Source organism: Orbicella faveolata, unplaced genomic scaffold (genome assembly GCF_042242905.1).
Source record: "Orbicella faveolata isolate gen_17 unplaced genomic scaffold, um_ofav_v1 contig_46, whole genome shotgun sequence".
NCBI lineage: Eukaryota > Metazoa > Cnidaria > Anthozoa > Scleractinia > Merulinidae > Orbicella > Orbicella faveolata.
The window spans coordinates 24,018,116-24,042,973 of NW_028301576.1; the positions used below are offsets into that span (position 1 = coordinate 24,018,116).

Genomic DNA, 24,858 nt, shown 5'->3' on the forward strand with positions numbered 1-24,858 from the left:
CTATATTTAAAGTCTGGCTTTCATAGTAGACGTTCCTTCCCCTACTTCCTCAGATTTTTCGCCTTCCCAATTTCTTCCCCGTTTACGCCTGGGCCGGCTATCTATTATGTACTGCTTACATCTTTAATCTTTAAGTAAACACAGAATCGCGTTTTGTTTCTTTTTCCTTGGCGAAATTGAAGAAGAAAACAAAACAAAACAAAATGCGTGCATGAATACAAGTTTCCAGCGTTCAACTATTGTGTTACATATTACGACGAATGCCTCTATGAGCCGCCCTGCAGGGAATAATTATGGCATTTGTATTCATAAAAACAACTACTCTGTCCAAGATAAAGAATACAACTACCATGGTTCCCTGCAAGAACGTCTGAGAGAGGGAATTTAAGACTTTGCAGCCGATATAACGCGAGCTCTGATTTGCTAATTCTAGGAAATTGTTCTCCCATCATACCCATGGACTGATAGCACGGCTGCAGAAATAGTACAAAAAGCCATATAAAAGACAACTTATTGACCTTGAATGTTCCGGAGAAATCTTAAACCGCGGCATTGCCGTATTTATCTCCCTATCGCTCGGCCAATAAGGCACTTTCTTGGTATGTGTTGCGTTTTGTAGAGTTTGATTGAGAGTCATCTTAAATTCCCAAATCAATTAAGGGTGGTCTGAATCCGCTCCCATATATATTTGTTAAACCTTGGCACAAAAATACTATGAACACCTAAATCACAATTTAATAATTAAACGATAAACAGAGGTCACCTGATTAATTTTTGAGTTTTTAAACCTAAAAATTAAAATTAAGGGTGTTTTTAACGGGCTGCAAAGTTGATATGGCAGTCTTTTCCTCCACACAAAGGGCTATAACCTATTTGCCAATAATTGGGCATTTTTTTACGGTGTTGCATCAACTAAAAACGAGACCAGTATGATATACGTGGGATTAACTCTATTATCCTTTAATCCATTCTTGTTCACGGTTAAATTTGTTCTAGACACTGCTTGAAATAAAAGTCACTTTGATAATTACTCGGCTTACAGTGTCCTAAGTGTTCTTAGCTATTCCTATGCCTATATTTTTTTTTTACATAGAAATGACCTCCATTGAGAACCCCAGCTCGTACTAATCACTGTCAAATGAAAAGTAAGATTTCAAAAACTTAAGTTTGCTGATTTCATTAGTAACTCTCTTTTTCTGTTCGTCTGTCCACTCTACTGAGTACCTGGTTTTAGATGGCTTAGAATATAGAATCTTTAACGTTGAGTTGACAAACTCGTCATAACACGTGACATTAAGATAGTCACATAATTTACGCAGAGTTTCCCTCGGCTTTGCTATCATGTCGCGGCTGTAAACATCAAGGATTGGATACTTGGACATCTCGTGAAGTTTTTGGACTGTCCGAGCATGGTTGAAGTATTTGTGGATGCAGAAGTCCAAGGCCTTGGCATTGGGTACCTGGAAAAAGTGAAATAGGATAGTTTGTCAGGTAGACACAAAAGAACTTTTCATATTTGGGTGGAGGAAAAATACAAAAAGACAGTCTCCTTTCTGATTTATAAAAAGTAAGAACCAGATAGACACTCCCCAGTTTGTACGTCGAATTTCACAATAACAGTGAAACCTTCCTTACGTATACTCCGTTAATACGGTCACCTCTTTATTATCCTGGTCTGAACAAAAGCTAAGTTCATTTTCTCCTTGTTTAAAAACAAACAAACAAACAAACAAAAGAAAAAAGTTGTTTGGCTGTTGGCGTTGGCTTTTCTGTCACAGCACTGTAGAAGCTTAACGAGGCCAGTAACAACGCTGTTATTAATTGCGTGAAACTGGCCGTTGTGATGAAGGCTACTTTAAGCGCAGCTTAGCTGTATAGTATATAGCATATAGGGGGAATGGGGGCAGGGGTAATGTAAAAACAATATACATACATACATATCTATCTATCTATCTATCTATCTATCTATCTATCTATATACAATTTTGAATTTACCAAACAAACTACTCGATGACTGGCTTACTTTGTTCCTTGGTTTCTGATCTTGCACCGCTGGAGATTTTTTGCATATTGTAACGATGTTGTCGAACGGGTTTCTGATAACATGAATCAGTTTAACTGGAACCACTACTGTTTTTTGTAGTTCTTGTAGGTCTTGAAGGCCTTGTCGTTTTCTCAGTATTACAGCTGTTCCGCTTCCTTGTTTGTCTCCAATTACCTACGTTAATAGTAAGAGATAATACACTTAAGTAAAACTAGACACTGGATAATGTAACTAAAGAATTTCCATTGGCTTAGCAATCATAATATATGAGCTATTATACCGTGTTCTAGAAATATGCCGGTTAGCCTATGCGTAATTGTTAGAGCCTTTTATTGTCATTTTATTTCAGTTTTATTATTTTTTTATACATTTTGAGGGCATTTTTAATAAAACAATTATTCCACTCGCGCTTCCTTAATATGAGGTGGTCATAACCAACTCAACGCTATGCGCCTCGTTGACTATCTATCATTGTTACAACTATTGTAACGACGTAGTATCACGATGGTCAAGACACCTGTTTTCTTTATTGTGTAAATCTCAGAAGTACATCGCGCAAATTGTGACGTCATAAGTACATAATTTACGACACTCTCCGGGGCCAATTAAATAACAAATAATATGGCATGATTAGCGAAGGATAAATGTTTAAGAATAGTGTCGTGATAAATCTGATATCGTTCGTGTCAAGGATTGTTCCCGGATTCGATGAATTGCCTTCTGAGCGGCAAGTCGTACTGGGGGACGTTGTTTATCGGCTATAGCTTCTTTGTCCTCCTTTTCAATACCTTGTGCATTGTTCTGGCTCGACACTTCCAATGGATAAAGCTTCTCTATAGGTCTTAATAGTTCACTACCAGAACGTATTCTTAAAGATACAGATCTGACTAATCCTTCTTTCCCTTTATGTAAATCAGTAACGACACCTATTTTCCACTGATTACGTGGTACATTATCATGTATGAGAACAACGTCTCCTATAGCAACGGCTGTCTTGTTTGAAGCTTTCTTTTGGTAAGAGTTGTATTCACGCAGACTTGTCAGATATTCCTTTTGCCATCGTGTCCAGAAGGCCTGTATCACTATCTCGTGTTACTTTTTTCTCTTCGTTAGCTCTTTTGTTAAAATATCAGTTGGGATATAGTCTGGATCTGATTCTTTGACGCTAACTCTTGTGTCTGGTAATGTCAGAAGACGGTGTCCACATAAGAAATGTGATGGGGTCAAAGGAGAGGCATCGTTAATATCCACTTGAGGATATGTCAAGGGACGGCTGTTTACCACTGCCTCTATCTCAATGAGTATTTTGTTTAGTTCAATTATGTTCAGATAGGTTTTGCCTATAGGTTTTTGAGACATCTTTTCACTAGTCCAACAAGTCTTTCGTAGAATCCTCCCCACCACGGGGCTCGTTCTGTTATGAATTTCTATGCGATGTTATGGTTGGCGAGGAACTGTTGTGATGCATTTGGCTTGAGGACTTGGGTTTTCATCGCTTGGAGTTTTGAGCTCCAGCTTTGAAGGTTTTTGATTGTCAGAAATGATACATTCGGGAACTCCTCGTCGACTGATAAATCTTCTGAATGCCCTAAGAAAGGCCTGGGTTGTCTGATCTTCCATTAACTCGACGTGTAAGGCTCGTGCCGCGGCACAGGTGAATAGACAAATATAAACTTTAGATGAAGTGTGATTTCTTCGGTCGCGAACATAACGAGGACCTGCGTAATCGATGCCTGTAAATTGAAAGGCCTGTGTTGCATAGATTGGACGATGAGTGTAGTCAAGTAATTGTCTTTTGGCATGAGGATAGGAAGCTTTGTATCGTGGGGTAGATCTGTTCACTGTAACCTTCCACGACAGCGAAGTAGGTCTTCATCGCCAAGATAAAAGTTGAGTTGTCGTGCGATGGCAGGTTCTTTAAGATTATCCTTGTTCTTTAGGTATGATAGGGGAGCTCCGGCGGCCCGAAGGGCCGCCAAGCGGAGCCCCATACCCATATAGGAAAGAAAAGGAAACCCATGAATTGATTTTCTCATGGTTATCATGGCTAGCGGTATTGCTCGTGGGCGCGTACGCACGACGACGACGACGACGACGACGGAGTCGCGCAAGATGGCGGCCATACTCCAGCTAGTAGGTTGACAGAGTCATGCACCCTCGGTTTGTAGCGGGAGAAGGCAAAGAAGAAGCGAAGAAGATCGCGAAAAAGACTGCGCGAGCCAGCGCTGGGGAAGGAGGCGAAACAGTACTGAACAATGCCGTGAATTATAGCTAGTCAAGGGCTAGAGAAAGGAGGTGAAATAATACCGAACAATGCCGTGAACCAAAGCTAACGAGGGCTATAGAAAGGAGGCGAAAGTACCCGACAAATTGATTCAGAAGACTGCAGAACTCCCAATGGCCAAGTTCAAAATTCGCGCGAACGTGATGCTGTGCAGCCGTGCAAGAAAATTCAAAAGTCACATGATTTGGTCAGGTGATGAACAAGAGAAATCAAACGTACCCGAGTGTTTTAGAGAAATTACAAAACAGTAAACGTAGCGGAAAGAAGTGGTTGATTCGTTGATCTATCGAAAATATAACTTCAGTTCAGTCTTCACAACTTTTGCTGCAAGTTTCTGCCTGGAAGATTTACACTGGCCGAACTGAATTGCCAACTTGCGGTAAGTGACTTTTGTTGTTGCGATTGCTATGAAAATTAACAAGTTGCCTCGGCGATATAGGCTTAGCTAAGCTTATTTTCAATTGGAAGCCATTAAAAGTCTTCCTTATTTGAAGCCATGCTGTAAGAGATTTTAAAAATTGCATCGTTTTAATTTCGCTCGTCTCTAAACAATAACACGTGGGTCGCTGTCGATTTTCGTTGTCAACTTAAGCTTATAACCTCACGTCTAAAAATAAGCTTAACCAAAACCGTACTTGTAAACACGGCCGGGCGAGTTTTGAAGTTTTCTCTGAGTTAGTTAGCACTGCCGCTTCGTAGACTGCTAAAATTTCTTCTTCTGTTGTTGAAAACCAAGAAAGGTCTACAAACCATTTTAAGCCCAAGCGAACAGGATTTGCTAAATTTACGTTTGCTCCTATGTGAATATTTGCATATTGTGATTACAAAGTGTGGAGATTTCCTCGTTTTGTTAGTTCAATTTATTCGGTTTGGCGAAATGCTTTTGTGAATTCCGAGGTTAATTTGGTTGAAGACTGGTAAAGCTACTGCCGATAAAATGACTGCAAAGCTAAATTAAGCCGTCGGCAAAAATACAGACTCTCAGTAATATTCAAATTTAAGCGTGAATAATTTTTAAACTTTAACACTGCAAGCTTAAACGAATTTTCTTTATCCTCTCTTTTATTCGGTCACCTTTCATTGGGAAGGGATTTGCTGTTGATACTCGAGCTCAGATGTAGTGATATGCATCTTGTGTTTATTATGTAGATTTCCTCGTTTTATTTTGTTGTCTGTCCAATTAGTTCGGTTTGGTGAAATGCTTATTTAGTCCAAAATGTCGAGTAGACGATTATACATGGCTATCCTGTCTGCAAATAAAGCTCTGCTTTGATTTTGATTGGCTATTTCATTTTATCTGTGCCATTGCTTTTGGTTGGGAGTACATGGACCCTATTTTCTTAATAAGAGGTTATTCCCCAATGCGGTATTTACACTTAATATGGAAGTGTTCCTAAAAAGTGAGATGGTACTAATTAACTCGGTAAATTGAACAGTGTAAGAGAAGTTCTTGCCCTGACCATTTCTCGGTAATAAGAATAACTTTTACATACCTATATACACAATTCAGTTGGAGAGAGCGCTCTCCTATCTCCACTCTATCTCTCTCTGCTCTCTTCTTCACACTATTTTTTTATTAACTAACTTATTAAATGAATGTCACTGACTGTTTTCTTTGTTGTGCATGCGTACTTTTTTGCTCGTCGAAGAAAGTTTCAGTTTCATTGTCTTCAGTCGCTACAATTCTCCGGAAAAAAGCAATAGTTTTCTTAATTTCCTTTTACTTTGTTTTAGGACTTTTTAGCATGCCTGTAATTGGCCCATGGGCATTACGGGAGAATAATTTTCAAGTAAAGAATTACATTGGTTTTAGTGTTGAGTATTTTAAATTGTTATGAATTAGGCATTTATTTTTATTTTTATTTTTTACATTTTTTATTTTAGTCGCACACAATGTTTTATGATTTTACCGAGGTATACCATGTAAATGTAAATAATGCACTGGAATTGGCCAATCAGAGTGTGCATTATATCGGCTTTAAACACAAACCATATATAATAAATGACTTGTATGTAAATTATATTTTTATTACAGAGAACTGGACAGGGCAAGAACTTCTCCTTCTTTTGTGAATTTATATATTAATTCCTCTCAGTGCTGTCAAGATGTCTCAGGAACTTTCATTTCTGATAATCTATTATTTTCCACCATACCTACAGCACAGAAACTCACCAAATCCTAACTGATAACTAGCATGTGTGTATCTCTAGCCTTTGTTGTGTGCTACATGTATATTCTGTTATCCTGCCTTAACTGCTAGAAACAATTTTGACAGAGCTGTTTCAACAGTTTCACTTAAATTGATTTCCAGTAACAGCGCTACATGTAGCAGTGTTATTGAGTATGACTTTTATGGAGGATTTTAAATTTTTATTTTTTATGATTACAGACGACAACAAAATATACATGTGCATACATAGCCTGATGTTGGTGTTGGTTACAAACTGTAGTTCATAATAGTCATCCTATTACAGGTAAGGGGGAAAAGTTCAGAAAGGTTAGAACATTTCTTCCCCCAGCACACCTTCTGTCTATAGGTGCAATAATTTAGAGGTTATATAAATTATATATACGAAGAGTAATGTAAAGTTACTGTATAAAGTTAGCATTAAAATCTGACATTTGAACGACTCCTTAGCTAAAATTAGTCACGATTTAATTGTTATCACTCCCTGTGAATTCATGGAGACTCCAGAGGCAAATTATCACCTAATGTGGAAGTCCTGTCTTCAAGAGAGGGACAATGACACAAAAGAGTCACAATGAAAGTAAAAAGAATTGTGATTGTTGATATGGTGTACATTATACATCATGTAAAGGTATTTGGTGAGTGCCAAAGGCATAACATTTCATGTATTGCTTTTTCAGGACAAATTATATAACAGTGACGTTTTAAAAGGTGTGATCAGAAAAATAATGAGTACACTGTCCAGGCATCACCAGTTTATGGACGGCATATGCAGACAGTAAGAGGAACTGTAAGCACCACATAAGTTAGTTTTATGCTTATGACTTCTTGTTCTTGGATTTTGTGTCATTTCATCACAACAATAGGTAATGACAGATGCAATAGTTGCAATATATTTTTGAAGGAAAACTTATAAGTCTGCCTATGCTGGATAACAGCCATGTGTAAACTGAATGTGAAGCAAACACTCTGTTAAAGATGGGGCAACCCTAAAACCCAGAAACCGGAATCCAGAAACCGGAAACTGGAATCCGCAAATCAAAGAAAATAAGTTCTTCAAATACGCGAAAATTGTTTTGCCTAGCTTTTCGACTGTAAAAAGTAAGCTGCCAAGTAAAAAGGACCTCAAACAACCTTTTTTGAAACAAAAATTCTCCGTCTGTTGAAATCGTGCGACCGTTATTTCTAGTGAGGGCTATGATTATGAGAATCTCAGTAAAGTGCGTCTTAATTTTATTCCAAGCACCTTGAGAACGTCTAAAATAAGCTTGCTGGTAATTTCCATTTTGTTTAAGAAATGATCTTCAATTTACCGGAAGTATAAATTTATCCTTTATGTCTAGTAGATACTGAACAAGATAGAAAATTTCATAGAGAACAGGATATCTGTCTGTGGCAGTCCCCTGTACATTGACGGTCACGCCCCCCACTTTCAAAGTCCAAAGGCTAACCTGTCTGGTCTAAATATGAAATTTGATTTTTCCAATAGATACGAGACCAATTCCAGATTAACACAATTTCCAGACTGATACTGTGACAAATCACCATTTCATATTCTTGGAGGCCATCATATTAAAACAATTTGTAGAAATGTTGCACACTTACTTCCGTCTGCTTCTCACTCGCTAACAGATCAGACCACATGTTGTTAAAAGATACTAAAAGACTGCCAGTAACTCACTGCAATAGCCTATAATAGCTTGTTGTTAATGTGCTGCTCACCAGTCTTCTCAGAGCAATTTGATCTAGACAAGAAGCGGGCTCTCACCAGGGCCAGCTTGAACAAAAGATTGGTAACTTAGCCTATGAGCAGGCTCTCGTGTTTGGGCTGGGGGCGTGAGTGGCAAAGCCGCATGAAGGCTCTTGGTGACATGCCAATGCAGAAAAACACTAGACACCTATTTAGCCTGCTCAGACACTAGAGACAGATACTAGAGCCTTCTCGCAGGTTATGAGTAACTCTATCCACCCAAAAAGTCAGTAACCCTGACTGGATAGTGATGTACCCAATGGATAGCTTTATGCAGCTTTTGAACAACCGGGCCAGATATATAGCTAAGGGTTGTTCAGAACTAGTCAATAATTTTTTAGCAATTACAGTCTGTAGCTGAAGTAAAGCCAAGAAAATGAATAACAAAATAATTTTTGCTCATATTTATTTATTAGACATTGCTGAAGTGAATTATTTCTGTCATCATTCATAATATCTGGATTCCAGATTCTGGTTTTCGGTTCCGGATTCCGGATTTCGTTTTCCAAATTCAGTGTTTTAGGGTTGCCCCAGATGATGTATGTGCATATGTTAATCTTGAATAATCTGAAATTTCAGAGAGTTTTAAAATATCATATCATATCTGTGATGGTTCTGAGGTGGAGGGCTGTTACATGTACATGTAAATGTCTCATGCACGCTTTTTCACTTGTTATGATTCAGGTGCAAATAGTTTCTGTATCTGTTGATGTGCAACAATCTACACCAATATTTCAACCTAATAATGTACAGTGTATATTAATTAACCAAATTATGCTGTTTTTAGTTGACCAGTGCTACTACATAGTAATGTGATGTTGAAGTGCACAAATTTACAAACATGCCCAGTGTCAACTTGTCAAATATATGAACTGGCCAGACAGTGCAGATTACAAAATTCTCTGAAAGGTAAGATGTTTCTTAAACATTATTTTGTAATTAATGATTTCTCAGACACTGTTTTCTTCAAGAAAAGATTCATACCCCACATGGAGGTTTTTTCTCTATTAGAGCTCTTGATTCCAGATACTTTAATTTGGAATTTCTAAAGACTGGCCATGAATGGGTGTTGGGTGTGAATATCTTCTGGAACTGCACAGTCATTCATTGAGTAAGCAAGAACATCAGTATTTATCCTGACAAACTCTGATTTTCTTCTGGAAGCTGAACTCATATACAGTTGTACAGTTACATGTACAACCAAACAGCCTGGATGACCCTGTGATTGGGACTGTGCACATTGTTGTAACTTACAATGTTCCAGTTTCTTGTTTGAAGCAAATTGCATTTGCTCTCGAAAGCAAGTCGCGAAGTTCATAACAATTATGTAAGTTTGCTTTGTATCTCAGGGCAGAGCCTGCCACTGTGAAAGTTGGAGTACCAACCCCTAGCATTTGATTCATCACTAACACTCAGTAAACAACTAACAATGAAGTACACTGTATATCAAAGAAAGGAATTACATGCCTGTTCCAGTCAGTCAATATATGAACAGTTTACAGATGGGCAGCTTGTATTAAAACATGAAAGATTTTCAAAGCAACCATGGCCTGGTGAGATATTTCTGAGGAACTATAAATTTAAGGTCCTTATGATTGCTTATAGACATTGATTTTTATTGTGAAGGTGAATTAATCAACATGACACGAGCGTGGGACAAAGAAAAATTCTGAGTCCCCGACAGGAATCGAACCCATGACCTCCCGAACACCGGGCGGGCGCTCTAAAAGAAAAAAAAAAATTACCGTCTTTATTAACTTATCACTACTCACGATGAATTCGATAGCGTTGATCCTAGCAGTATGCAGGACACCTATCATATATGAACTCAGTTAAATGACCTTGCTCTCCATGAGTTCTCGTAGCTCAGTGGATAGAACGCCCGCCCGGTGTTCGGGAGGTCATTATAACCCCATGTCTGGCTTTGGTGCATGTACGATATTGATGTATTTTTTATCCATTTTGCTGTAAATTATCTTAAGTGATGTGTCAATCAAAACATATCTTGGATATGCTGTGCTCTTCTGACAAATTTACTTATGCCTGATAACCTTGGAGTGCATTTGGTTGTGTAGTGCAGACAAAATACATGTACATAATATAACTTCCTCTTAGCTTACTGATAATTCTTGGTATAATTTAATCATAGCAAAATTAATTAACGGAACCCAATAACAGCTCTTGTAGTCCACAATGCCAGTCGAGGAAAAGAACAAATCACATTGAAATTGAATAATAAAATTATTATTAGAAGCCTATGCAAGTATTCATGATCAGCAAAAAGAAGTATCGTAATTACCATTCATGCGAGGGTGATTTTGCTTATTGCAAACCCTTCCAGCGGGAGGAGACTCCATACAATAGTGAAGATGGCTAAATGTATCTTTGGGGACAAGTTAGAAAACAAAACTTTCCAACTTTTCACATATGTATACTGTTTTGGTATTTTTGTGAGATTACATTTGGTAGAGATTCAGGGACTGAGTATATTGTAACCACTGCATTTCAATCAGTCCCCACAACAACAAAAATGTGTAAACTTCTTTTGTGTGGGGGTCCCCATGTTAACTAATGAAGAATATAATGATTAATGACAATGCCTTGTCTTTCTGAATAAGGTAGGAAAGAACAAGAAATGCCACCAAAAAGCACAGAAGACAGTTCGGTTATGTGATCAAGATTTTTGGTGGCTTCCCACAAATCCTTGAAATCATGGCTCTATATTTCATAATCACACCATCTTACACCTCGATCTGCTGATATAATACTAGTTCCGGCTGAAACTATTAAATCATTCGCAATTTACCTCATACATGTTGGATTATTTTCATTAGTAACAACATTCCGAAAAATAACTGAGGAGCTCCGCTTTTAGGCTGGCCTAAGTCTATGTATTATTTCTTGTTTGTAAGTTATTTGTTGAGTTGCTTTTAGCAACAAATTTCTGGCTTCAGGCATTTCTTTTGTGGTAGGGATGTTATCATTATACACTTCAGGTATTTTCCAACTTTCTTGCAAAGAGGACAAGAAGGACGGTGACTGAGTGACTACGCGTATTAGAGTGCTATATTGCGTTCAGTCAATGATGTTCAGTATGATGTGAAGTTTATATGAAATAATTCATATATGAACTGCGGTTGTAGATGAAAGTGAAGAATGATCATCGCAGTTAATTTTCCAATTTAAGCAATTGGAAAGAAGAAGCCTGAAAAAAAAAAATCAGGGCTTCAACGGGATTCGAACCCGTGACCTCCGCGATACCGGTGCGATGCTCTACCAACTGAGCTATGAAGCCACACATTGGGAGCGAGGTCAATTATTTGAGTTCATATGTTCCCGTGAGGAGTGAAATGATGTGAAGTTTATATGAAATAATTCATATATGAACTGCGGTTGTAGATGAAAGTGAAGAATGATCATCGCAGTTAATTTTCCAATTTAAGCAATTGGAAAGAAGAAGCCTGAAAAAAAGTCAGGGCTTCAACTGCGATGATCATTCTTCACTTTCATCTACAACCGCAGTTCATATATGAATTATTTCATATAAACTTCACATCATTTCACTCCTCACGGGAACATATGAACTCAAATAATTGACCTCGCTCCCAATGTGTGGCTTCATAGCTCAGTTGGTAGAGCATCGCACCGGTATCGCGGAGGTCACGGGTTCGAATCCCGTTGAAGCCCTGATTTTTTTTCAGGCTTCTTCTTTCCAATTGCTTAAATTGGAAAATTAACTGCGATGATCATTCTTCACTTTGATGTTCAGTATGTTAGGATTTTCTTCAATATCTGCCATAATTGCAACTGCCATTTGTGAGCTCTCGTACTCTGCGTGGATTGATGTTCCGGGTTGTGGAGGCCATGTGTCTTCTGGCTCTCTCAGCCATGGAGGTCCTTGAAACCATAGCTGTTTTCTGTTGTTGAACATTTTGGTATCAAGTGCCCGAGTCAGCAAGTCGGCTGGATTCATAGATGTTGGGCAAAATCTCCATGTGTTCGATGATGTTATTTCTTTTATCTTGTGGACTCGCGTAGGAACAAATTGTGGTAATTGTTTAGTAGACGATATCCAAGATAACACTATTTGAGAATCACTCCAGTATATGACTTCAAATTTGGTTTTTGTGAGCTGCAGTGTCTTCGTTAGATATTCAGATAATTGCGCTCTAAGAGTGCTGCTAACAGTTCCAGTCGTGGAAGGGTCTGTGTTGTAATGGGTGCAACTCTGGTTTTAGCCATTGTGAACGCAGTGTATATTTGAGCTCCTGACATTCCTCTTCATATATTCTGCTGTCGCAGAATATATGAAGTTGTCTTTTAGAAATGCTTGTGAGGAAGTATGGTCTGGGTATTTCAATCGACGTCAAATTGCTGATATCGCTTATCCAGTTTAGCCATCGGTCTCTATGTTCGCTTGGAGCATCCTCATCCCAGCTTAAGTTTTGTTTCCATAGATCCTGGATCATGATCTTTGCTCGAACTGTAATGGGTTCAACATATCCCAGGGGGTCAAACGATTTTGACGCAAAGCTGATCGTGGATCTCTTAGTAAGTTTGTGATAGCTTCTGATTTTCTGATCATTTTTTTCAAGTGAAAGGGATAGCATGTCATTTGTTGAGTTCCACGTGAGTCCTAGGATTTTTGTTGTTTGAGCTGCATGTGCATTATCTTCTTGTGCTCTACGATTTAAAGCCTTTGAGTTAGAGGTCCACTGTCGTAGATGCATGCCCACTTCTTGTAGATAACTTCGCGACAAAGAATAATATTCTAAGGCTTTATCGTCGCAATTAGTTCCTGTGACCACATTGTCCATATACATGTTCTCTGTTAAGTCCTTCGTTATCCAGTTATCTTTTTCGTTGAGGTGATATCGTATTGTTGCGTTTAGTAGAAAGGGTGAGGGCGCTGCTCCAAATAGAACGCGGCAAAATCTGTAAGCTTTCAAATTGTCCGCACTGTTAACGGATTTGTTTATGTCTTTTAGCCATACGAATTTAGTAACGTCCCCGTCCTAGTTATTTAGTTCGATTTTAGGAAAGCTTTTTCTATATCTGCTGTGAAGGCTATTCTCTGGGTCCTGAACTTTAATAGGATACCAGTTAGATCCTGCATTAGATTTGGACCTGTGTGTAGACAGTCATTTAGACTCAATGCTTCTGATGACACTCTGGCAGATGCTATTCGCATCTTGATTGTCGCGCTGTCTGTCTTAAAAACAGGAAAGTGGGAAATGTAATTTAAAATGCCTTCGTGAAGATTGAGGTTCCTCACTTTCTCTATGAGACCGAGATTAACTTGTCCAAGGAGTTGTTCGTTGTATTTCTTAATAAGTCCTGGGTCTTTCTTGTTGAGGCTGTTTAGTAGACTGTTCAATCGTTTCCATGGGAGTCTTACGTTGTATCTACCAGTTGCCTTGTTAAATCGGATGGTCTTCTGAAATTTTATGATGTTATCATCACTTTTGTCGCTTTCTTCTGGCATTTTGCTGATTTCCCAGAACTTGGTTAACAGCTATAGGTTGTCAAGTTTTGACTCTTCTACTGGCATGATTTCTATCCTTTGACACAGTGTGTTTAAGCCCTTTTCATGGTTGCTCTCGTTTTGAAGGGGTCCTGATAGGAGCCATCCGAATTTGCTTTCCATAGCAATCAAGGCTTCGTTTTCAGTTTTTATTATTTTTCCAGTAATCAGCTGACCCTATACAGTCGTTTCCAATGATGATATCTACGTCAAGATTTTCTGATGATTGCAAACGATCTGCAAGTTTGAGTCCTTTCAGAGGGCATCTTTAGATTCTTCATCACTGATAGCGGTCGACAAATAATTGGAGTTACTAGCGCTTTTATTTTGATATTCTCTTTTTCTGTCCATAGCAAAAATGAGACAATATCATGTTTTTCTAGTACTTTGAAATGAGCCGAACGTAGTTACATCCAGGAGTTCTTTTTCCATTGTTTTTAGCTCAAGTTTGTGCTTCATATCTTGAGTAAAAAAGGTTTTTTGTGATCCCGTATCGAACAGGATGCGAGCTTGACGATATTGTTTACCGGCTCCACTGCTTTTTGTGATGGCGGATTGCATCAGGATATGATTTGTAGGATCAAGGGAATGTGTTGCTCCCGTGTGGGTCGTGGTCTTCACTATGGTATTTGTAGGTGATTGATTACTGTTTGAATTTCTGTTTTCTTTCATTTGATATGATGAGCTTTGTGTTGGATTTTCTTGTTTTTCTTCGCAAATTGAAGTATGGTGTTTCTTCTTACATTTCATTCATCGACCTTTTGAGTAGCATTGAATTTTCGTGTGTTTGAGTCCAAGACAGTTGAGACATCTTTGTTGGGGTTGAAGGATAGATCGCCGTTCCTCTACTGATGTAATCTTATCGCATTTCTCTGGGCGGTGTGTTTCCGCGCGGTAGGTGTATGGTCGTGATTCTGAGAAATCTTTGTTTTTGTTGAGCATTGATTAGTAGAGCGCAAGCGGTTGGTACGAACACCTCTCCGTCCATTGCAGCAGATGTGGAATCTTCTAGAGAGGATATGTGGCTTTTCTCTCGTGTTTCAGTTTCTTGTCGTATGGCTACCCTCAATCTATCCAGGGAGCTAACTGCTAAAGGATCCGCTCTGAATATTAAGCGGCGTATGTCCTCGGGTATTTTCTCTAGGAGTATGGGAATTAGCAAACTTCCATATGACTCAGTCATCATTCCAATGTTTGTAAGCCACGAGTATTGGCTTCGCATATATCGTGAAATTCCCTTAAATTTTTAGTGTCACTAATACTTAATGGCGCGTGGATCTTGGATAATGATTCCATGTAAGCGTTGGTCAAGTTTTGGGTTTTGCCAAAGCGCTCTTTTAATAGCTCAGTTGCCTTTCTATAATTTTCTTCAGTCAATGGCAGCCCGGAGATAGCGCGCGCTGCTTTTCCTTTAAGTATTCCATTTAGATAATTCATTTTTTCAACATCACTTAGTTCAAGATTTTTATCGATAGCTGCACTGTAGCCATCACAGAATGTGAGCCATTCAAGTGGATCTGCTCCGAAGGATTAGATGTTTATCTTGGGTAAATTGAGATGTATTTGAGGCGTGGGTGCTTGTTTGAAACTACTATGATGGAACTGACTCACCAGTGTTTCTTGTTTGCTCTTGAGAAATTGTTCAATTTTGAATTGCCAGTCCGATATATTGTCTTGAAACAGTGGGGCTAGTTCTGTGTCTTTTAGAGTGTCCTCCTCTCTCCAAAGATATCACAATTTTAGCATCCATCTGCGCTATTTCCCCAGCTCTTCGTGTGAGTCTGTCCACGACTGCCTCCAATTCAGCGCGATCTGAACTCTTTGAAGTTACAATTTTATCTGCCTTTTTAAAATCTTGTGTACAGTGTCCTTTGTAGGCTACTCGGATCAATTTCATTTTGTTTATATCCTCTGTCATTTTTATATCCTTGTCCCGGCACCAATGTTACAACTATTGTAAAGACGTAGCATCACGATGGTCAAGACACCTGTTTTCTTTATTGTGTAAATCTCAGAAGAACATCGCGCATATTGTGACGTCATAATTACGTAATTTATGACAATCGATCATCTCTTATAATCCATCAAATATTTTTGCTCGAGCGTGATTGGCCTAAACACGTCACGTGACCGAATGTTCCCCAGCTATTCAAAACTGCGCATATTGCGAAAAATATTTGAGGGATAATAAACACAATAGCCTGCATTTGGCGCAAAAATATGCTCGGATATTTGTCCTTGGGCATTATCTGTTCCTCCAAGTTCACAGTTTTCCTCGAGCTACGCTCTCGGAAAACTGTTCGCTTCTCGAAACAGAAAATGTCCGCGAACAAATATCCGAGCATATTTCCGCGTCAAATGGAGGCTATTGTTTACATATCCAACGCGCGTTCGTGGAATAATTGTTAAAGACAGGCCTTCGTTTTTTTTTGGGGGGGGGAGGGGGGTATATATTGTCATAACTCAATTCAAGGATAATTGCTTCTTGAAATTAATTACTTCTTGCTTCTTCATTCCCGGCATTTGACCATTTTGGGGTCTTGTTATTGTAAAAAATATACGTCATTTTTTTAATGCTTCTGTCCTCTACTTGATGATAAATCGACCCCAAAATGGTCAAATCCCGGAAATAAATAAATGGCCCTATACCTTTACTTACCTTTATTTGATTTCTATATCTTCCTTGCCAGCTTCCTGGAATATAGTACGAATAACCACGTCTGTTGTTTGGGGAACGTATTCCTTGTATAGATTGACTGTACGAACGTGAGTGCAACGCAGAAAAAATCCGGAGTCTTCGACTATAACTTTCCTCATCTGGGTCCTTATAAAAGCTTTTAAACTTTGCCAGGATATGGAGCTCATTTGGAATGATTATCTCTGGATGAGAGTCCAAAATAGCGGCTATAAGACTGTGGCCACTTCTTCCATAACCAACAAACAACACGAATGTTTCAACGCTATCGTACAAAGAATTATGCTCCAGCTTCTGTTTCCCTTGATAAAGAAGAAAACAAGCAAATTAAAAGACAGAAATAAGTATTTGACCAATAAAATGACTGAATCATATATATGAGATGCGAACAATGGAGGAATACGGCGTAAGATGTGAAAGGAAGATTTTCGGGGGGAAACGATCTCCTTTACAAATGGACAAACGCGTTCTTTTCTGTTAAAAACGTCTTCTTGATTACACCTGGTGTTACATTACTTTCAACAGCTATTATATAGACTTCTCAACTAAAGATTCTGCTCTCGTTCTTTTGTACCGAACTGGTCGACACTTGTAAATCAAGTATCAAATTGACATCTAGGCTTGCATAAGAACTTACACAGCCCACGCATAACGGCACTACGCTTGCGCACGAGAATCATTACCATATTTTCCTTCTCCTGAATACCAGAGTCGAAATCTTTTTCATTTCACATTTTATTTATTATTCCAACAGAGTCTGGCCAAAGTAAAACAATGACAGCAATGTAAAAATTACAGAAATGATCTTCGCAGAATTGAATAAAAATTATACGTTACAGCAATGTATAGACTGAAAACTCAAATAAAGATTGTTGCACAATCGTTGTAAAGCAACAACTCAGGCTTACTTATTGAAGAAGAAAGGCAGCCCTACTGGTTACGCCTTTTCCATATTTTAGCATTTAAGTAGTCGGTAGGACTATTCAATAACAGGAATCCATACACATGTCGCCAAGTTCTTTTAATGAAACCGACTTCCAAACGTTTTTCCGCGAGTAACACCTTTTCTTTTTAATTATCGTGTTACTAGGAGATATTTAGTATGAGGTAAAATTGTCTATTTGAAACCTTCGTTAAAGAACTAAGGTTTGCTGTGCTTTTGCATCGAAGAAAATAAAACTTTACATTAATAACAAAACAATAAATAAATTATAAATTAACAATAGATTATTCCAGGAAACATGGTCAGGTACAACATATCTTAGCAATTTACCTGGTCATTACAATATGCCTAAATAAGGATAACCATTCCACTTCAAATAACACCAGCTACGAACCTTGACGAAAACGTTCTCATTTAGGTAATGCAAATGAAATGTTTACTGAGTTTTTCCATCAAGAATTTCCAAAAACAGTTTTCTTTGAAAATAATCAATTTTTGTTCTTTAACAAAGGACTAACTGACGCAAGAAACTTTGGCTCGATGCAAGTGTAGTAAACATATTTCTTTAAAGAATGGAATATGGCCTCATACATTTAAAAAAGTACTGAGGTGTTCACAAGCTGTTTGAAAGTGGTGTCCTGTAACTTGTTTTTTCTAGCTCGATGCCTTCTCTATACTTTAAAGGAGAACGGAAGGCGAAAACCCATTTTTTAAAAAGTCGTTTTTACGAAAGCACATGATACGTCATAATCAAATGTTTTAGGATGTGATCTAACTTTTTAACCTGATTGTAACAGCAAAAAGCTCCGTACCTGAACAATTTGAACGTCCGCCATTTTGGAAGCCATGTTGAAGGCTTGGGCGCATAGCATGACGTCACTGGGCACAGGGGAAAAACACGCGAATTTCAAGTACTACGTTTTCACTGAGATTGTCGTCAAATCGAATTACATATGGCGCTGTAGAGCTTGAAATGTTACTTTTGTGCATAATTGAATCTTGTGTTGGAGGATTAACTGAGCTCAACGAAACGTTCGAAATAAATCTCACAGCTGGTAAATTATTTGTGACCATTTGTGTACATAAGCTTGCATGTTATTTAATTCTCTTGGTGTTCTCATTCTGCGCACTTGACACAAACCCACGATCGCGATCTCTAGGACTTCCCTGTTTAAACAAATCGTTTTAAAGAGAGGGTGCTGTGTTATACATATCATCTAGAAGTCGGTTGAGCTGCCTCTATGTCTGAACCCAAAAAATTTATAAACAGGTTATATCGCAACCATTTCGCTGCCATTTGAGCCTGCCACGCACGTCACGACAAAAGACGAAATAAAGAAACAAATCAAACAACACTTTCTTCCCACCGAGGCAATGGCTGTTTATTAGCTTCCTAGTGCCAAAATAATCAACATCTGCTGAATACAAAAGTATTATTCATCTGAAATTGTATTTTATTTACGGCTTCCTTGTTGCACTTCCCAGTTCGCACAACACTCGCATACACACTACGATATATTCCTCCTCGGCGCTCATCTTGCTCTCGCGAACATCGTCTTCCTCTGACTCTGAACTGTCTCACATAGGTTCAAAAGAATAAGGCTCGATCTCAGCCATAATGCTACCTAAATGCACGTTCGACTCAAAATCGATTCTTCACAAATTTTGTTAGCATGAAAAAATGCACGTGCATAGTGACGTCACAACATGGCGGCGGGTATTCCTTTTATAGAAGTAGCCGGAAAGAAAGATGTCCAAAATGGCGGACGTTCGGTTTTGAAAAATGACCACGGGTTTCGGATTCTTTTCGTGTCTTTCGAAAGGTAAAATTCACTTTTCTTGCTTTTTACTACAAATCTTAGCTATTTCAATAGTTTTCAACTCCCGTATGAAATAAGACTGCTAGCCTTCCGTTCTTCTTTAAATCGGATGCTGATCAGGCAATTTGTTAGCAATGACATCAGCAAAAATGTTTCCAGTTTTCTTTGAACATTAAGGAATCCGAAGGCTATGCGCTTTTTCACGAAAAACGCAAACACCTAACTTGATACTCAGGCTAGGTTCCTGAGTGCTTTTTCCGCCAGAGAAACCCGTAACTCCATGGCTCCCTTATGTAATCAGGGGCTGAAGAATAGTCCATGAATTAGCGGCAAACATCATTGTACGGCTGGACTCTAGTTCTGTCTCTTCTGTATGTTTTACTCAGAATCGTGCATAATAACAAAGGAACTTGTTTAGCCAGCGATAGGCCGCACAATTTTAATTCCATCGCGAAAAAATGGCATAGATAAACATGAAGGAGAGAGAAAATTATGGCGTGTACTAAAAACATCACTAACACTGAAATGGCAGTTTACGTTTCTTTTAAAACTTACCTAAATCATTTCGCTGGTAGATCGCAGAGATATCGTTCCTGCTCTGGGGCCACGTGAAATAATTCATCCAATATAATGCGATCCCCAAACCTAGCAAGATGAGCCAAATTATGCTGCAACTAGTCAACTTCATTGTTAGCATCACATCCACAGGCCACTACGTGGAATAAGAAATCACAAATATTGCCATTAGTTTTTAGGTTTGTTTCAGGGTTTTCCTCGATGCGAAAAGGGAACGGTATTCGCATTCGTCGACAGGTCTATAATGTGTACGTTAATTAATTATGATAAGAAAAGATTTGCGGAGAAATAACATACGGTGATGATGCAGCACTGTGAGAGTAAAGTGTGTTGACTAGAGAGGCTTCTAAATTCTCAAATGAAAATAAAAATACAAATAAAAAAAAATACATGATCGTATATTGTTAAGGTAAAGAGCAGAGACCTCACCGCCAGGCTTTTGGGATGAATGACTCTAATATCCGATCGGCCGCACTTCCACTTACTTTTAGTTTTAAAGATGTATATCCTCTTGTATTATTGACAACTATTTCCTCTTAGATTAAAAAAAAAATAAACAAAAGAGAAAAACGCGACGTGTGGTAAATACAACAGCTAAGAAACGTGGCGATTCTGATCAAATATAAATTGATTTGAAAGTAAGATGTCTTCAAATCGATGGATTCTTTTCACTATGATGTAAAATAGTCGAATAATGCGTATTTGACTGATACGTTGCCAAGCCAATCTTCACCTTTGCATGCTGTTCATTTCCTTTCATAATATTACTCTCTATATTGAAGAATAAGCTACAAAGAATGTGATCAGTTTACTTTACATAACTGGAGCAATCGCTTCAAAGCTGTCAACACTGCCTTCGTCGTTATGCGACTGGGATGATTTTATGAAAACCTAGTTAATTGTCCAATGTATGAAGAGAGCCATGCTGCTATCTATTCCAGTCAAAACTATTAATTAATCCGCGTTTGACAAGAAATTACCATGGGAAAGGGATCCATTTGTAATTTAAAATGTTAACTAAAGGAGTAAATGTCCACCGGTACCGGCACGACTTTGAGTATCAGAATAACTAAATTAAACTAACTAACTAGATAAATAAAAACCGTCGAAGGTTTGGTCCATGCACATAGCCGAATATATTAAAACTTCATTTCCACAAGTCCACAGAGGTAATATATCAAAGCTGAACATCACCTTAAACCAACCAACCAACCAAACATTACGAGAGAAATACTGGTTCTCAACCATGAACGGTATGAAAGAATTGAACACAAAGCAACACCGACAGGAACCCGAAAGCCACTGATATATATCAAAGAAACCTGGAGTGTTGTATCTATAGATTTGGGAGGGCCGTACCCCCCGATTATCCGGATTGTCATTACAACTTGGTTATGAAACTGGGAGGAGCCGCCGAACACTTGATTGACGCTAGCGAAAAATGCATTTGTCGGGTGAGCTTTGAATTTTAGAGTCCACAACTTATTGAAAGGCGCAGTAAGGATACGAATCACATTCACTGCACGCGAGCAATGTATATGTGACATGGATTTCACGTTGTCTTGTAAAATGGATAACTTCTTGGTGATGGTTTGAACTTTCCAACAATGTTTGAGTCCTCTAACACGTTTCTTTTCTCGAAATAATAAATAATAAATGGATAAAATAAATAAAATTAAAAGCCTTCACGATATTAATTTAGCCGTTTAAGACACAACAACGAAACCAAAACTCATTCGCATTTTCACCCAAGGAAAACGAAAACCCAAGAACTGCGAAAGTAAAGCAATTCGCATTACTTTCTAAACCTTCCACCGAATAACAAAAATACCCACCGCGAAAAAGTATTACATATTAAATAGATCTATTCCCACCTTGTGTGATGGGTCTGTCCAACAGGATATCCCAAAGGATTCTAAGCAAATCCAGAATTTCTGCACAAGATACTTTCTAGTGGGATACACCATTTCCATTCTAGGAAACCAAGAGAGAATGAAGCAATTAAGTAGCAAGCGTGCTCCTTAGGTCTTTTTGAAAAAGACTGATGGTCTGGGCCGAGCGAATTGATCGGCGCAAGTACTTATGGGATTGTTTGGGGTAAAGAACCCAGAGGAAAACTTGAAATCGGAAACATTGGATCTGATGGAGATGAGTGAGTTAAACTAAGATCCAAGTCTACCAAGATGCCTCTGGACGCATACTCAACTTGTGCTACCCCATGAGTAATGACGTGAGCAGCGCTTAGCTCAAAGCCCTTGCCGAGCTCAGACACTGTATTGGCATTGAATGCTCGGCAACTTTGTTACCCGCGATTCTATTTGCCACAGCTGTGGCAGGTATCATTGGCCGTAGGAGAGTCACGACGTGCAGCATGTGGCGTGCGGCTGCACCACAAGCAGGTAGAAGACGCAAGAGGCTATGAAGCTGAGAGCCCTTGCTGTTTGAAGGGGCGACGAGGAGTTCTGGATTTGACATCCTAACCCTAACCCTAACCCAAAACCTGAAGGCTCGACGGCGATCCTCAGAGCTGGCAACGAATGGCGGTCGATCTTTACCCATGACGTCAAAGAGGGAGTCGATCAGGCTCGTAGCGTTGGAGAGTCGATCGCTGAGGTTGTAGCGCTGGAAAAGAGTCGAAACAAAATCAGTGAAGAGCGACCAGGCTGGAACAATGAAGATTTGGGTTCCAAAGTTCTGACACAATGTAATAACTTGGAAAGAATCTCACTTATAAAGTATTTTAATGATATCAACATGGCCGACTAGTCGAGCACATGGTTATAATACTATTATCACTGAAATGCAATATGGGGAACCTAGCTTTATTTATTAATTAATTTATTCATTTATTCCTCCAATTCCTAGCTAATACATAGATATGTAAATAGTAACCGATAGTGCTTTGTAAGGAAGAAAAACTCGCATAAAACAGAAATTACATCACTTCAATTGAATTACATTGTATATTAGAAGGAGAGGAGAGGGGCACGTCTAGATAAACTAATTTCGTGCCCCTTAAAGTTATGTATAGCTTGAGATTATTAATAAAAAGAAAAAGAAAAAAAGAGAAAAGAGAAGAGGAAAAATGACAAATAGCTCAGAAAGTTATAAACAGATAATGTTTTCATTAGTATTGAGCAAGGTACCAGCGTAAAGGTGCTTTTCTAAATATTTTTTTAGATGGTTTGTCTCTAATGGTTTGCGGAATATTATTCTAAAAGAAACTTCCAATAATGCTGGGGCAAAATCTCCTAAGATTAGTTCGAAATGAAGGTATTGCAGCTTGGTTGGATGATGCACTACGGGTACTGTAATTATGTAGTTTAGATACTAATGAAACAGGTAAAGTAGGAAACTTATCATGGTGGATTGATAATCATAAAAAAGCATACACGTGTTCACTTTAACAATATCACAAAATTTCTGAAAGCCTAAGGATGAGTAGTGTGGAGTTATTGATTCCATTAAAGGAACATCATTTACAACACGAACCGCTTTGTTTTGTAATTTTACGATTTGAGACAATGGAGCGTTATAACTATTTCCCCAAAGTGTACAAGCATAGGTAAGGTAAGGATAAATAAGAGAATAATACATACTAATACGTGTTGCTTTTGATACATAATGTTTCAACTTGACCATTATATTAATATTTTTGCTAATTTTGCCACATATGTAGTCAATATGGTCATGTAAAGTAAGGTGACAATCAATATACACACCAAGATATTTTACGCAAAAGGACTTCTCTAAATGAACGTTTGCTACAGTTAGTGGTGGATAAAGATTGTAACTTTCCTTTTGACGGGGCATAAAAATAAGAAACTTAGTTTTTGTCAAATTTAGGGTCAATTTATTACTGCACAACCATTCGTAGACAGCAGGTAAATGATTGTTGATTTCACACAATAGACTGTCAAGATCATGTGCGGAAGCTGTTAAAGATGTATCATCTGCATATAATCGCGTAGGAAAGAAGGTGGAAGACTTTGGAAGATCATTAATGAAAATAATAAACAGCAAAGGTCCTAGTATCGATCCTTGAGGCACTCCAGTGGAGATAAAACGTGTGTCAGAAGCAACACCATTTGCATGTACCTGCTGTTTCCTGTTACTTAAGTGAGACTGAAACCAGTTATATTCACTTTGCTGTAATCCACAATACTTAAGTTTATTTAGTAATATTTCATGGTTTACTGTATCGAATGCTTTACTTAAATCTAAGAATAAAGAGACCACATAGAGTCCTTTATCAAGAGAGGAAGTTATTTCTTCAATAAGGTCAATTAGACAATCAGAGGTTGTGAAACCTGGTCTAAATCCATATTGTTTTGAGGAAATATAATTTATCTCTAACTTTCATAGATTTCTTTAAACCAGGAGTAATCCACGGTTTATATGCTTTGTGTTTGATCTTGGCTTTTTCAAGTGGTGCATGCATATTACTTACTTTATTGAAAATATGGAGGAATCTGGAATAACTTTCATTTACTTCATTGCATTTGTAGATAGAATCCCAGCTCTCTTTTCGTAGATCTACTTTGAAATTTTCATCTTCAAAACTCCGAAAATCTCTGAATTCGAAATAATCAGGAAAAGGACTAAATTTTGGGTCATACAAAATAGTAAAGACTGGTAGATGATCCGCAATTTCAACAGCGAGGCTGCCACTTGAGCAGGAAGTCGAAATATTTGTAAAGGTATGATCAATGCAGCTTTGTGAATTTTCAGTAATTCGTGTTGCTTCAAAGATCAGCTGATTGAATCCTTCTGATTGTATTAAATTAATATATTCCTTAGAGACACTTGTTTTCGTAAGCGTATTTCTATTAGTGTCGCCCATTAGAATGCATTTTTTCTTAGCGAGAAAAACACTGTGTCGAGTTTTTTCGAGTTTCTCTAAAAATTCTGTTTTTGAGAAATTTGGGGGTTTATAAATGACACCCACAATCATATCATTAGTTTCTATCCAAAGGTTTTCAATGTCTATTTTGAGGTCATTTCTAATTGAGAAAGAATAGCCTGATCTGACA

The 24,858-nt window shown here is 38.2% G+C and overlaps 2 protein-coding genes and 2 long non-coding RNA genes across 4 annotated transcripts; 2 read left to right on the plus strand and 2 right to left on the minus strand.

Moving 5' to 3' along the window:
• Nucleotides 1-935: 935 nt before the first annotated feature.
• On the minus strand, nucleotides 936-3,403 carry LOC149099004 (uncharacterized). The gene is made up of 4 exons (XM_089276744.1): nucleotides 3,141-3,403; nucleotides 2,762-2,897; nucleotides 2,024-2,218; nucleotides 936-1,460 (listed from the first exon to the last, which is right to left on the minus strand). Exons 1-4 carry the CDS (start codon nucleotides 3,401-3,403, stop codon nucleotides 1,125-1,127), a joined length of 930 nt encoding a protein of 309 aa, XP_089132870.1. The 3' UTR covers nucleotides 936-1,124.
• Nucleotides 3,404-6,747: 3,344 nt separating this feature from the next.
• On the plus strand, nucleotides 6,748-7,246 carry LOC149099005 (uncharacterized). The gene is made up of 2 exons (XR_016203621.1): nucleotides 6,748-6,803; nucleotides 7,198-7,246. It is a non-coding gene; the product is annotated as an uncharacterized LOC149099005 (long non-coding RNA).
• A 947-nt stretch (nucleotides 7,247-8,193) lies between these two features.
• Nucleotides 8,194-10,741, plus strand: LOC149099006 (uncharacterized). The gene is made up of 2 exons (XR_016203622.1): nucleotides 8,194-9,176; nucleotides 9,617-10,741. It is a non-coding gene; the product is annotated as an uncharacterized LOC149099006 (long non-coding RNA).
• A 2,549-nt stretch (nucleotides 10,742-13,290) lies between these two features.
• On the minus strand, nucleotides 13,291-13,752 carry LOC149099007 (uncharacterized). The gene has a single exon (XM_089276745.1). It carries the CDS (start codon nucleotides 13,750-13,752, stop codon nucleotides 13,291-13,293), a length of 462 nt encoding a protein of 153 aa, XP_089132871.1.
• Nucleotides 13,753-24,858: the final 11,106 nt, after the last annotated feature.